Below are 12,412 nucleotides of genomic sequence, written 5' to 3'. Positions count from 1 at the left end.
TTATCAACTGAGAACTTTGTTCTTCTCAGAAGTCCTAAAATAATTTTACAAACTCCTAAAGGTACCAAAAAGCAGTTGTTTCAAATGAACAATAAGGTAACAAGTCTTGACCGCAACTGCATTGCCAAGGCCAGTTAAGATAAAGGTAATAAACATGCTGATGACAAATTGAGGAAGGAGGGGAGAGAGAAAATGAAGCATTAATCACTAAGGTGAGTTTAGCCACCTGATTTAAAAACTGGAGTTGGACCAAAAGCCAAACTTAAGTGGAACATGCAAAAATTTATTTTATATAAGTTAATTTCTACAAAAATAATTTTACTGTAGTATCTAGTCCTCTTCATATAAATGCAAACATGTCGTTATCCCACAGTACAGTATGTAATTATTGTAGTAACTACAGTAATCAGTTCTTTATGAAGTTAATATTGGCCATAGATACTGCTTTAGGTTTTAATTCCTAACCAGTTTCTCATTAAGAAGATACTGGCATATCAGCAGACACCCAATCATCAGTTTGCTATTCAGATTTTTCTAGGGACTCCACATTAACACATGGAATGAAACCAAATATTCCAGGAACAAGACCTGGATTCATTCTGCAGAGATCTAGTAAGAATTGACTAAACTCTGGTTATTAATCTTACATTTGCAACATCTTTCTAACTGCACTTTGTATAATCATATGACACTGATAGAGCTTTGGGACTGTTCTGTAACTCTGTATACACTGGTGATTGGTCTTGAATCACAGTGCAAAAATTAAAAATTAGATAAAAATTGAAATAAAAGCACTGGAAATTATTTTATCATGCAAGAATTTCTTTGATCATGACAACTGTTATTTGACATAAAGCTCTGAGAAATAATCTCTTTTTAGCATTTAGGTCTAACCACTATTCATCATTTTGTAATATATAAGTGGGGTGAAAGAAAGTCAACTAACAGGCTCATTTCTACAGTATACTACATGTATTAGTTAATATATGTCCCATGACTACGTTAACTCTAGTAATAACAAGAGGAGGTCTAAGGAAAACAAATTCTATAGCTGAGAAATTATGAACAATTTTCAAGCGTAAGACCTTGATTCCTCTCCAAAGATAAAGCCCTTTTTGATATCTTAATACATCAAGTTGCTAAGTTCAGTATTTCCTAAAGAAAGACTCAACAGTATACGAACTGGTAGCACAAGCCGTTGTGGAGGTATATTATTTCCCGCATTCCTCTTTTCCCATCTCTTATGTTCCCAGCTCCTCCCAGTCGTGACAGGCAGAGTCCAAAGTTATCTTGGGCAAAACAGCAAGGGACAGGGAAGAAAGCACCTCTCCTCCTTTGACAGCTAAGTGAGATAAATACAGCAGTCAATCTTGCGTTTGCTGTTGCAATCAATGCTTGCTGTTGCAATCAGAATGTGCCATGAATTAAGAGACTCCTTAAAGTATACTGGGTAGGCACAAGGTTTTGGCAAAGACAAGACTCTGTTTTTTCAAGCACCGGGATTCTTGTGCTTCAAGAAAGACTATTCTGCACTGAAGCCCTCTCTTTCCATCCACCTTAAAATTGTTTGCAGGAAATACAAAGGAATAAAAGGCTAGCGTTCTGAAACATTTAAAGAGACCAGCAGGACATACTTCTATTAAGCTTCTCTTAACAAATTACTCCGTTTCCTTCAAAGCTTCTCTCTTTACTGAAGGACACAAAAACTGAAACACTAACAAGCACACAGAGAACTGCAGCCTACTTTTATGGCTTTAGAATTTAATTATACACAATAAGTTACTAAAAATAGATATTTCCTTAGTAGAAAGTTTGGTATGCTACCATTTCATTTTAATTAGTTTGTCTCAAGTATTACCACCGAGGCATCAACTAACAAAAGGTAAATTTATCCCTCAAGCATATTCACTGCAACAGCTTTCACCATACTTGACTATTCGGATTACATTCCATGTTCTCACAGGAAAGGCAGAGTCAGCTACAGTCAGCATAATCACCCAGAAAGTTTGCACATACCTAAGCTACAGAGCATCAGAAGCCATGGCTTCACCTGCTACACCAATAAGAAACAGTACCTGGACTTAATAAAGTATTTAATTTGCCAACATAAAAAAATCAATTATATCTCATAAATTACATCCCTTCTAATGCTGGAGGCATCTAATCAAAGAAAAACTTTCCAATGGAAAAAAAAATCCAATAAAATGACTCTAAACCAAACCCTCAGGTCTTAACTGCTGTAACATCTCACATTCATCTCATCCTCTTCCTCCCCCATGCACTATTAGATAACAAGATCTTACAAATGAAAGCTGAAACCCTTCTTTTCCCCTAACTGCTCCTCTCATCTCTGGGGTTAGAAACATCTTCAGGCTGGAAGGCGTTCACCAAGTCCCTCACAAAAAGCAGGGCCCTAGCCCCATTATGGCTTTTTTTTCCTCACTATCCAGGACTGGTTTATGATCTCTGTATCCTGTGACCTGTGCCTCCCATGTTGGCTTGTGTCCAGTCTTATGGTGTAGGGCAGGAAAAAAATTCAAAACATAGTGCTTTAATGCTAAAGATTACAACATTATTCTGAAGATACCTTCTGTAATAATAAAATCTCCGTTCCAACTTAGTAATTCAATATTCAATGTTAAAGTACTCCTAAAAATAAAATCTCCCAGTATCACCCGACGCATACTTGCAAGTCATCTTATTTCCACTGATAAAAGAGCAGAAAATTCTGTTTATTTTTAAAAAGGGGAAAAACGCTTTTGGGCCAGTTTCCTTTCCCTCCTCCCCGTCTCCCCTATCTCTTGCTGCAGGAGTATTTTACTGCTCTGTTTCGAGACTTGCACTGACGGTTGTGCCACTCCTGGGGAGCGACCACGGGCCGCCCCTGGCTTCGGAAGCTCCCGGGAGGCGAGCGGCGCTCCGCGGCCCCAGCCCGCCCCCGGGCCCGCCGCCGGCGGCTCCGGCCAGCGGCCTGACGAGCCGGGGAGACGCCCTCCCTCGCCGCCTCCTCCGGGGCCCAGCCGTCCGGAACCTGACGCCAGGCAGCCAGAGGGCCCGGGGCGGGGGGGGACCCCCGGGCCGGGCGGTAGCGACGTCCCCGCCGCCCGGCCAGAAGCCGCGCCCGCCGCTCTGCCCGAAGAAGGGCTTCCTCCCGTGGCGGGGAGGGTCGGGCGGCAGCTGCGCAGAGGTGGGGGGCCCGGCGGCGGGGATCCGCCGGTGCCCGCGGCGGAGGGAGGGGGGGCGCCGGCGGTTGGCGCCGGGCGTCGCGGCGGCTGCCGAGCCGGCTCCCCGCCGTCAGGTGGCGGCTGCCCCAGCCGTGCCAGCGCCTCCCGCGGAGCCGCCCGGCCCCCTCACCAGGCCCCTCCACCGGCGCCTCGGCCTGATCCTCCGCACCGAGCTGGAGACGGGCGGCGGGGGGCTGACAGCCTCCGGCCCGCCGAGAAGAAGGGATGGGGCGGGGGGGGGGGGGGGGGGGGGCGAAGTACGGAGAGGAGAAGCGAGAGGCCGTGGGGCGCGGGCAGCGAGAAGGAGGAGAGGCGGCTTACCTTGCTGAGCACGCCGCAGAGCTCAACAGGCAGCCCGGGCTCGGTCTCGGGGTCCTCCTCGGAACCGGAGGAATTCCAGCTCTGGTTGTCCGACATGGAGACCCGAGCCGCAGCCACCGCCGAGCAGGGAAGAGCTGAAGCGGTCCCCGCCCACAGCAGCCTCCGCCGCCTCCTGCCGAAGGGACGGGAGCGGCGGGCTCTACCTGAGCGGCAACCGCTCCGCGGCTGCCACCAGCGCCGCCCGCCCCTTCCAGCGACGCGGCACGCAGGCTCGGGCTTCCCCCTCGCCGTAGCTCCGCAGCCTCCGCCCGCGTCAGGAGGCACAACACAGCGGCAGCGAGGGGAAAAAGGGAGGAGCGAGAAGACGCCCGCCTACCGCGCGCTGCTCAGAGCCCCACCGCCATCTTAACCGAGGCCGGTGCCGCTATTTACCAGCTCCGCCCCCCACCTGCCCTCTCCGCCCCACCGGCCGGGAGTTGTAGTCTTGGCCCGCGCAACGGGAAGCCCGGCTGCCGTTGCCCCCCGGGAGCGGTAGTTTCTGGTGCTCGCTGGCGCCGCTCGGCGCGCTGGGAGATGTAGTCCGCCCCGGCCGCCGGCTCCCTCCCGGAGGGAGGCGGCCGCCATCTTGGTTTTGTCGTTTCTGTGGCGCCACGGGCGGCGGGTTTCGCCTCCGCGCCCCCGGTGAGGTGGGAAACTCTGCGGCCCTTGGGCGAGGGCAGGGGTGCTGCTTGGGGAGACGTTCGCTTTGCTTTTTGTGCGGTGAGGGAGGGCTCTTTCTTTAGTGAGGCGAAGCGTCTCTCCGGCCCCGCTTGCTTTCTAGCGTGAGAGATGTTCCCTCGTCTTCCCTGCCGCAGAGCGGCGGGACTCGAGGGGTGACAGCCAAGCTTTTCCCTTGACAAAAATGGTGGCCGCGGAGGCCGCAGGAAGGGGCGGGAGGTGCTGCCGGCGCCCGGGTGAAGCGGGCGGCGAAGGGCGGGCCGTCCCGCCATAGCTAATGGCTCTCTGGCGGGCCGCACCGCCGCTCCCCGGGGACAAGAGACCGCCGCGGCCCTCGCCCCGCGGGTGGCCGTGATCGCGGCTAGGCGCGGCCGCGGGTGGGCTCGGCAGTCCGCTGCTTCCCGGACGACGGGGCGCCTTTGCGCCGCCCGCTTTCCTTTTGCTTCACTGGCTGTGCCCAGAGGCGTGGGGTGAGCAGAGAGGGAAGTGCTGATCAGTAGTCTGCCTCAGCGAGGTAGCGGTGTCCTGTCTTTTATTTGTCTAATATTTCCATAGCTTAACGAACGAAACGTGTTTTTTGTTTTTTTGTTTTTTTTTCTTCAGACTTACGTCTGAGGTACGTGTACTTGCTGATATTTATGGGTGGAGAAATACATGCAGAAAGGAAAAAAAGAACGTGTTACTTAACAATTTATGAACAGATGTGGGTTGGGAAGGACTTAAGATTTGTGCTGGCTCATCTCTTTTCTTGCGAATTCTTGGGGAAAAAAAAGTTAAATAGTGCTGGTTGAGGAAACTTTGCTTTTGGAACACACAGTTCTGGTTGTATCGCAAAAGCAGTGCTGTACAATTGTATTTTTTCTGACTTCCTCCTCATGACAAATCGTTGTGTAATTTTTCCATCTTACGCTACTTGAAAGTTTCCATTGAGGTTGTGTTTTTCTGAAACAGCTCTTAGTATTGGCATAGCTGTTCATATACATTCTTTATAGATGTAGCATCTAAATGTTAAATAATACTAGTACCAGCTCAGAGTCTCTGGTATAAAGATATTTGCAATGAATGCAACACTGAGAGCGACTGGTAAAACAGAATCTTCGTCCTAAACAATTAGAAATGAAGAGCAGTCACAGACGTCTTACTATATGTGTAATCACTGGAATGCACGGAAAAAATTTTGTATAAATCTACTATAGGTGCTACTTTCAACAGTTTTGTAATATATAAAAAGTTGTTGAGAAATTATGTTCTGTGATTCACCAACTGTTTGGAAAGAAATCAGGCGAGATACTTTCTTGGTGTCTGTTGCAATGTACTGCATCTGTTAAGCAAGCAGAGGGGCTGAGTTTTGTATATGTTGATATGTAGGAGAATAGTTTATAGTTCTTCTCTGCATTATGTTGATGATGTTAAGTGGTATCACCAGTAAAGCCAGTTGTGTTTTCCCCATTAAACTCTGAATGAACTTCTTTCTATATCCTGGTGAAGAGACATGTCTGAGCAAATCCTTTTGGCAGTGATGTGTACTACATAGCCGTGTGCTGTCATCCTTTCAGTCTAGAACTATTCACTTATTTCCAGAAGTAGCTCCTTTTTTTTTTTTTTTTTTAATTCCCTTCTTTATTTTTTCTCTCCAGCATATAGATTGACTCAAACAGGTGTTAAAAAATTAAAAATGCCATGGGTAGATATTCTTTCAGGTTTTTTAACTAATGTAGTCATCCTTGTTAGAATAGTTGTTTAATTATTAATTCTAGGTAATATTTTATAAACAGACTTTAAATTAATAAATACTGGATGCTAAAATATTTGCCTTTTCAACTTTTCATATAATGCTTTGCCTGTTCCAATAGATTTTTTTTTTACATCTGCCACATTGTCCTAATATGTCTTATTTTTTTCACAGTCACCAGTTTGTGTTCTTCCAAAAGGCATATTGAGATTGTGAATATTTTATGTAAATTTTCTCTTCTTTCTAATGTTCAGACCATCATTTTCCTATATAACTTGCTGTCTATTACTCTTGATGAGATCAGGCCATTATCTACATTAGAAGAACATAGTGCAGTGGGAATAGATTTGTAAAGGAAAGATTTGATGCTGAAGACCTTAAGTTCATCTTATATATGCTTTAAGAGGGGCTTCTGACTGGCAGTAGTCTGGTCCCATGGAGGGCACTTGTGTTACCAATTGTGATGTGTCAGGTATGCTCTGGAAGCACAGTCTTCCACTTGAGTTTAGTTTGACAGGAATCTGGTTTGCCTGCTCCGAGACCAATCTGGGATGCAAACCAAATCTTTGGAAATGGAGATGATCAGATACGCTGAAGTAGACCACTCACTCCTCTACCCCTACTTTTATGTCTTTTTCACTGGACAGTTGGCACTGCATTGCTGTGTTTTTTCTTTCTTTGCAAGCCCCAGTACTCAACCTGTACCCTGTTTAGTGTCTTAGATTGCGAGAAGTTTACAAATTGCTATTTTAACTGAAAATAGTCATCACCCTTGTTGGATTAGTGGAACAGATAGTGGTGTTCTGTATTGCTGATATACTACTTGTAATACAAAAATGGTTTTCTGAGTTTTACTTCTAACAATGTCAATCATAATCTTCATAAAGTGGGTAACAATATCTAATTTTTTATTCTCCATTTTTATACCTGTTATTTCTACTATTCTACCTTTTGGTTTAGTTCTTTTTATGTTATTAAAACATATTCATGACTAGTGTATAAACATTTTCTAGTATGTTCATGCTCATGGTTATGTTTGTTCTTCAATTTAAGATTATTTTTTTAAAAGGATCCTTAAAGGGGCTTTGTTTATGCCACAGAATATTACCTGATAATAATTGGCTCTGAGATATAAATGATTCAGGCAATTTTGTCTAAAACAATTGTGGGCTCTGTGATTCACTATATTAGGGGTTTTCTTCTAAATAAAAAAAAAAAAAAAAAAACCAAACCAAAACAAAACATAAGATTACTGCTATTTATATTGACAGTAAACACATATCTGTAGAAATGAGGTTGCAGATAACTACTCCTGGTGTAGTTTTCACTGATCAATGTTGTTAATGGTAGTTCAGTTCCTTAATTCTTTTCTTTAAGGATCAAACTGCTAAAACATATGTTTTCAGTAATCTATAAGTACTAGGAAAACTTTGTCAGAAACTTGAGATAAATCTTTCAGATTAAAAGGTCTTGTAAAATGATGTATAGAGACAGAAGATACCACAGTTCTTTGCCCTTTGAAAAAACTTTGAAGTTCTAAAGACATGAGCTCTTTTAGACAGAGAAGATGAAAACAAGATTTACGACAGAATTGTACTGCATCTTGTCTGCAGAACATTAATAAGGGATGAGTATTTCACTTGTTTCACTTGCATCGCTCTTCACATAAGCGAAGAATTACTCAAACAGTTTGATAAATGGTCCAAACATTTTCTTTTGGGTGGTGCCTATTATGTTTACTTTCCAGTGTGAATTATTTACTTTTTAAAAGGATTTAATTTTCTGTAATTTGTTGTATCTTAAAGCCAGTGAGTTCAGAAAATACATAATTCTAGGGCTTTATTTTTTGAAGGCTAATTCTAGGTGCTTGTATGGGATCTATGTTTTTTGTAAAATGCTGAGTCAGTTGATATTTGAAAAATAGTCCCATTCAGCTGTGTCAGCTTGGGCACTTGGAATTTTCACTTATGCGAATTCTGACCCAGTTTTCTGTTCAGTATTAATTTAACATGTACCTTTGCTTATTACATTTGTGCAAATACTTATATTTTTCTTAAAAGATTCCATTTTCTAGGGAACTAGATTTTATTATATATTCAGAGAGAGAGAACAGTGAAACAGTAAGCAGTTTTGAATGCAGTAGTAGGGAACCTAGGTCGTTAACACTGTGTATATTAAATGCTAATAACACTGCTGTGCAGTTCCTCCTGCCAATTCTTTCCTTGTAAATCTCTATAGGATTAGAACTGACAGGAGTTTTTTTCTCAGGGCTGTTCAGAAACCAGGGCCCTAGTAAATATCAACCCTCCTGTGGCTGAAAAAAATTGGGCAGATAGTTCAGGATGGTTTGTTGTGCTTGCTTGCACATGTCTTTGTTGGTGTTTTATCCTGCTGAGAAGGAGAGCTGATATTTAAATCATTATTGGAGGAACATGTTTTTACAAGGAAACGAAAGTTAAGGAGTTGTTAAATTTGATCCTGTCAGTCAGAATATTTCCTTGCCAAATGAATACTCAAGAAAGACAGGTGCACTTCTTGTTGGAAAGTATGTAATGTAACAACAGTGTTTTGGGATAAAATCCTTATCCAAGTAATGGATAAATCAAGTAGTATGAAATCAAATGCACTACTGGATTTAGTAGTGTAACCTTTTATATATCAGAAATGTTAAAAATATTCTAATAGGGTTGACTTTTCATAGTCTATTGAACTTATGTTTGTTCTTGTCTTAGAAATTCAAGAAATAAAACAATACATTTGTGGGAAACCTTATTGTTCCAATGGCCTGACTATTGGTACATGAGTTTTTATACCAGGGTGGGTTCGCTGGGTTTTTGTTCTTTAATGATGTTGACTTGAACTGTTTCATGCAAGGCTTGGATGAGGATACTTCTGTGCTGTGAGTGGAATAAGAAGTGTAGCTACATGGCCACCAGTTCAATCTTAATTAGCAATTGGAGTAAAACTAAAGTGGTGTCCATTAAAAATGTTGATTTAGATGAGTTCTGGTCTCATTGGGAAGGTCCTGTATGGCCTTATTTATTCCTTACAGTATTGTTTCAGTAGTATCCAGAGGCTTTGTTTCAAGGTGGCCCATGATGTGGTTCCCAGTTGTAATAATTCTCAGTGCAAGGGAGACATTTGAAAGGTTGGAATTGACAGTTACAGTTGAATCAGTCTGCTTGGCTTGTTTGTTCTGCATTCACTCTTCAATTCTTTATTATTCAAGTGTTCTTCAGTTCTTGGCAAAGGGTAATGAAGTAGATAAAGTATTTCTTGTGTACTTGTGAAGTATAGTCTTTGGTACCAGTGATTCTAATTTCTGCCCAAGAGTATCCCCATTCACTTACAGTGGAGTTTAGAGCTTTCCACATCTCTTGTCAAAACAATTTTAATTAGTTTTGTTTGTTTTGGTGGTGTTTTTTTTTTTTTTTTGAAAAGGACTTGATTTCTTATCCTTTGATTCAGTGTGTATATAACTTTCTACATGTCTTCCTTGGGGTATATTTTATATTTTACATTTATATAAACCGAAAGTTTCTGCAAATAAGTGAGTATGAGTTGTTCTGTCTGAGATCTAGAGCAGTAACTGCTCTTTAGTTTATGGGTTTTGGTAAAGGAAGCTGGTTACAGCACTAAGCTTATTTCCACCTCAATACAGAAGAAAGTGACTGCAAAGATCGGTTATTAGTGACTTCTTTTCTTCAAGTAATCTCACTAGGGAAACACTTAGCCAGCTTGCTTATTTCCATTCATGTTGCTTGTCTTGGCTTAATCAGGTTTTTAGTTGGCTTAAGTGTGTATTATGGTGAGGTGGTGGCCCAGCAAAGTTTTATGACAAGTGTGTATTTTTGAAGTGACTGAAATTGCCTCTTTTAGAGTCTTAAACTACTCAGTTACCCTTTTACTGAAGATATGTTAAAGCAGAATATTTGATATTTGACTTTTAAGGATCTTATAACCGTTTATGAAATGTTCTAGGAGTTTCATACTATTCACAACTATCTTCTACGTGGATATGATTATTTTAATAATTGTTTTACAGAAGAAATTTTTTCCATCCCACACTTGCACTGAGTGCTCTGAACTTTAGTAGTGTTTGATAATGGGTCATTTGTAAAGTTTTCATAAGAAAAATAAAAAAAACAGGGATTTCATATGTATATATATTGATATTTGAAAGGAAAGTTTTTTTATGTTTTTATTCTCTTTGATGTTTCTAGTATAGTACTAACTTCAGAGGCATTTATCTTTTGAACATAAAGTGATCTGTACCTACACCACACTTGATTCTAGCTAAAAGCCTGATAATTAATCCTTTGTGATTAAAACTGGGCGAAGTAAGTCCTAACTTTGTTTAATGTGCTTTCAGTGCTTTTACAGGACTCCTGTTAACATCTTAACCTTGTCACTGAAATTAAGGGTAATAGTGATTTTTTGCAGCCTATGTAGTGACAGGATTCTTGAAGCTATCCCTTCATTCATTCTCTACATTTGTATGTAAAGTTACCTGTTATAATTTTGTTTTGTTCTTACTAAAGTAAGAACAGAAGAGTTGAAATAACAGAATCTCTAAGACACGTTAATTGAGGGAAAAGAGGAAGTTTATTTTGGGGTCATACAACAATAGATCACGTGGCAGATTCTGATGAAATGTTATTGGAGGCTTTTATAAGTTTTACAGAAAGCAAAGAAACTATTTTAGATCCTTGTTTTAGCCATCCTAAAAATAATAATTAAAAAAATCATATAAAAAAGAGTCTTTATTAATTGTGTTGCTATTTGAAACATTGGTATTTTTTTTACACACTGTGGAGACTTACTCAGGGCAATTGGGATGTAAAAGATGGTCCTCTACATCTGCAGTATGTGTCTTAGTGCTTGAGCTCTGGGAGAAGTAGACAGTTGTGTATCTTAGTAACTTTTTTGGATCTCACTATTGGCATGAGTATCTGTGATAGCAAAGATGCCAGAATTTTGTTTTCTTTGTGAGGATTGTTACACAGTTTATTTGCATCAAATCATAATTCAGTATGTAAATAAATTATATTTCAAGTTTTTCCATACCGGTGTCATTTTCCAGTCCTAATATTTATTTGCAACAAGTTGTTAATACTATCAATAAAAGGCAAATTGTTAGCATATTTTGCAAGTGTTAATAACCTGCATAATAACATTATGTCAGTTGAACTGAATATTCTTAGAAATGTTTTTTCTTTCTTGTGTATTCTTTTATTGCATGAAAATAACAATGTGAAGGCATTTAAGTTTTCACACAACATACAGGGTTTCTGTTGCCAGAATTGGAGGATTTTTACCGAAGACAGGCTGAAGGAGTGGCACAGTATCAAATGCAAGCCATTTCCGTCAGGATAGTTCAGTCAACTGATGAAAAATATGCTGAATTTGCATAAAGGCAGAGTAAAGACTGGAAATAGTTGTTCTGATTTTACTTCTGTTTCAGACTCTTGATACTTTCATGTACTATATAACCCTGTTGGACTGGTTCAGTTGAGTTTCTGTGCCTGCTGCTAGAAGAGCTTGATTGGAGTTTTATTAGTGGTCTTTTAACACTTGTAAGCATCCCAGGTTACTAACAAAGCTTCCAACATGGTAATGCTATTCTGTGATTCCTCTGCATGTTTTTGGTTTGCATTAACTGTTGATGTCCATTGCCAAAGTATTCCTCTTTACTTTTAAAAGTCCTTCCAGTAGCAATTGGAAAGTTACCTCCTCTACTTATAGATGATACTCCTATTCTCTTCCCCCCCATTCCCAAATCACAGGAATAATAGGACAGTATCTAATCGTAAACTGCCTTCACAGACTTCTCTGATTTCACACCCTACTTACTCAGTATGATTCTGAGAGAGATTTAATGTGTTCTGTTAGAGGAAACGGGTCAATCTTGCAGCAGCTTCTTGAGGTGACAGCATGCCAAAAATATGTCACTGCCTAGACTGTTCTGAGTTAGTGATTCATTAGACTCTAAACATTTACTCTCTTCTTCCAACTCGTTTTAACAAAAAATTTATAAGATTGTGTCATCACAAGCTAAATGTTTTCTCTAGGTCGATTTTCCATTAAAACTGTTACTACTTGTCCTTACCAGTTTCTACAATGACATTTTGTTCACATTTTGCATAGTGTTTCAAACTGTGGTTCTCCTGCGTTTCCTTTAAGTATTTCCATTTTTATTTTGTCTGTGGCAAATGGTCCACTGGTTTTATCTGACAGTGTGTATCTGTTGTCGTATTGTACCTTTTGTGATACATTTCAATATGTTAAATATTGTAAGGTTTGGGGTTTTTTGTTTCAGGCCTCTTAATCTGAAACCAAGATAATCTTCAGATTCTGTTCATGTTAAGTGGCTGAAAATTGTATCAGTTTTTATTCATGCTTTCCCTTCTGTACACTT

General features: G+C 41.0%; 2 protein-coding genes across 9 annotated transcripts in view; one reads left to right on the top strand and one right to left on the bottom strand.

The window, feature by feature from the left end:
- The window catches only part of CERT1 (ceramide transporter 1), an 81,630-nt gene extending 77,665 nt beyond the window's left edge, over positions 1-3,965 (bottom strand). For both annotated transcript variants that reach the window (XM_042804630.1, XM_033009073.2), the window contains exon 1: positions 3,546-3,965. In XM_042804630.1, the coding sequence (XP_042660564.1) occupies positions 3,546-3,641 (96 nt within the window). In that variant the 5' untranslated portion in view covers positions 3,642-3,965. The remainder of the gene's footprint in view (positions 1-3,545) is intronic.
- A 92-nt stretch (positions 3,966-4,057) lies between these two features.
- POLK (DNA polymerase kappa) overlaps positions 4,058-12,412 on the top strand; it is a 37,346-nt gene continuing 28,991 nt past the window's right edge. The window contains exon 1 of one of the 7 annotated variants that reach the window (XM_042804628.1): positions 4,058-4,226. The gene's annotated coding sequence lies outside the window, so the exon portion shown is untranslated. The other 6 variants (XM_033009110.2, XM_042804629.1, XM_033009112.2 and 3 more) reach the window with 6 other exon arrangements.

The sequence above is a fragment of the Tyto alba genome, unplaced genomic scaffold (genome assembly GCF_018691265.1).
Source record: "Tyto alba isolate M040663 unplaced genomic scaffold, T.alba_DEE_v4.0 Super-Scaffold_42, whole genome shotgun sequence".
Taxonomy (NCBI): domain Eukaryota; kingdom Metazoa; phylum Chordata; class Aves; order Strigiformes; family Tytonidae; genus Tyto; species Tyto alba.
Note: the sequence above shows the minus strand (reverse complement) of the source record. Positions and strands in the feature narration are given on the sequence as shown.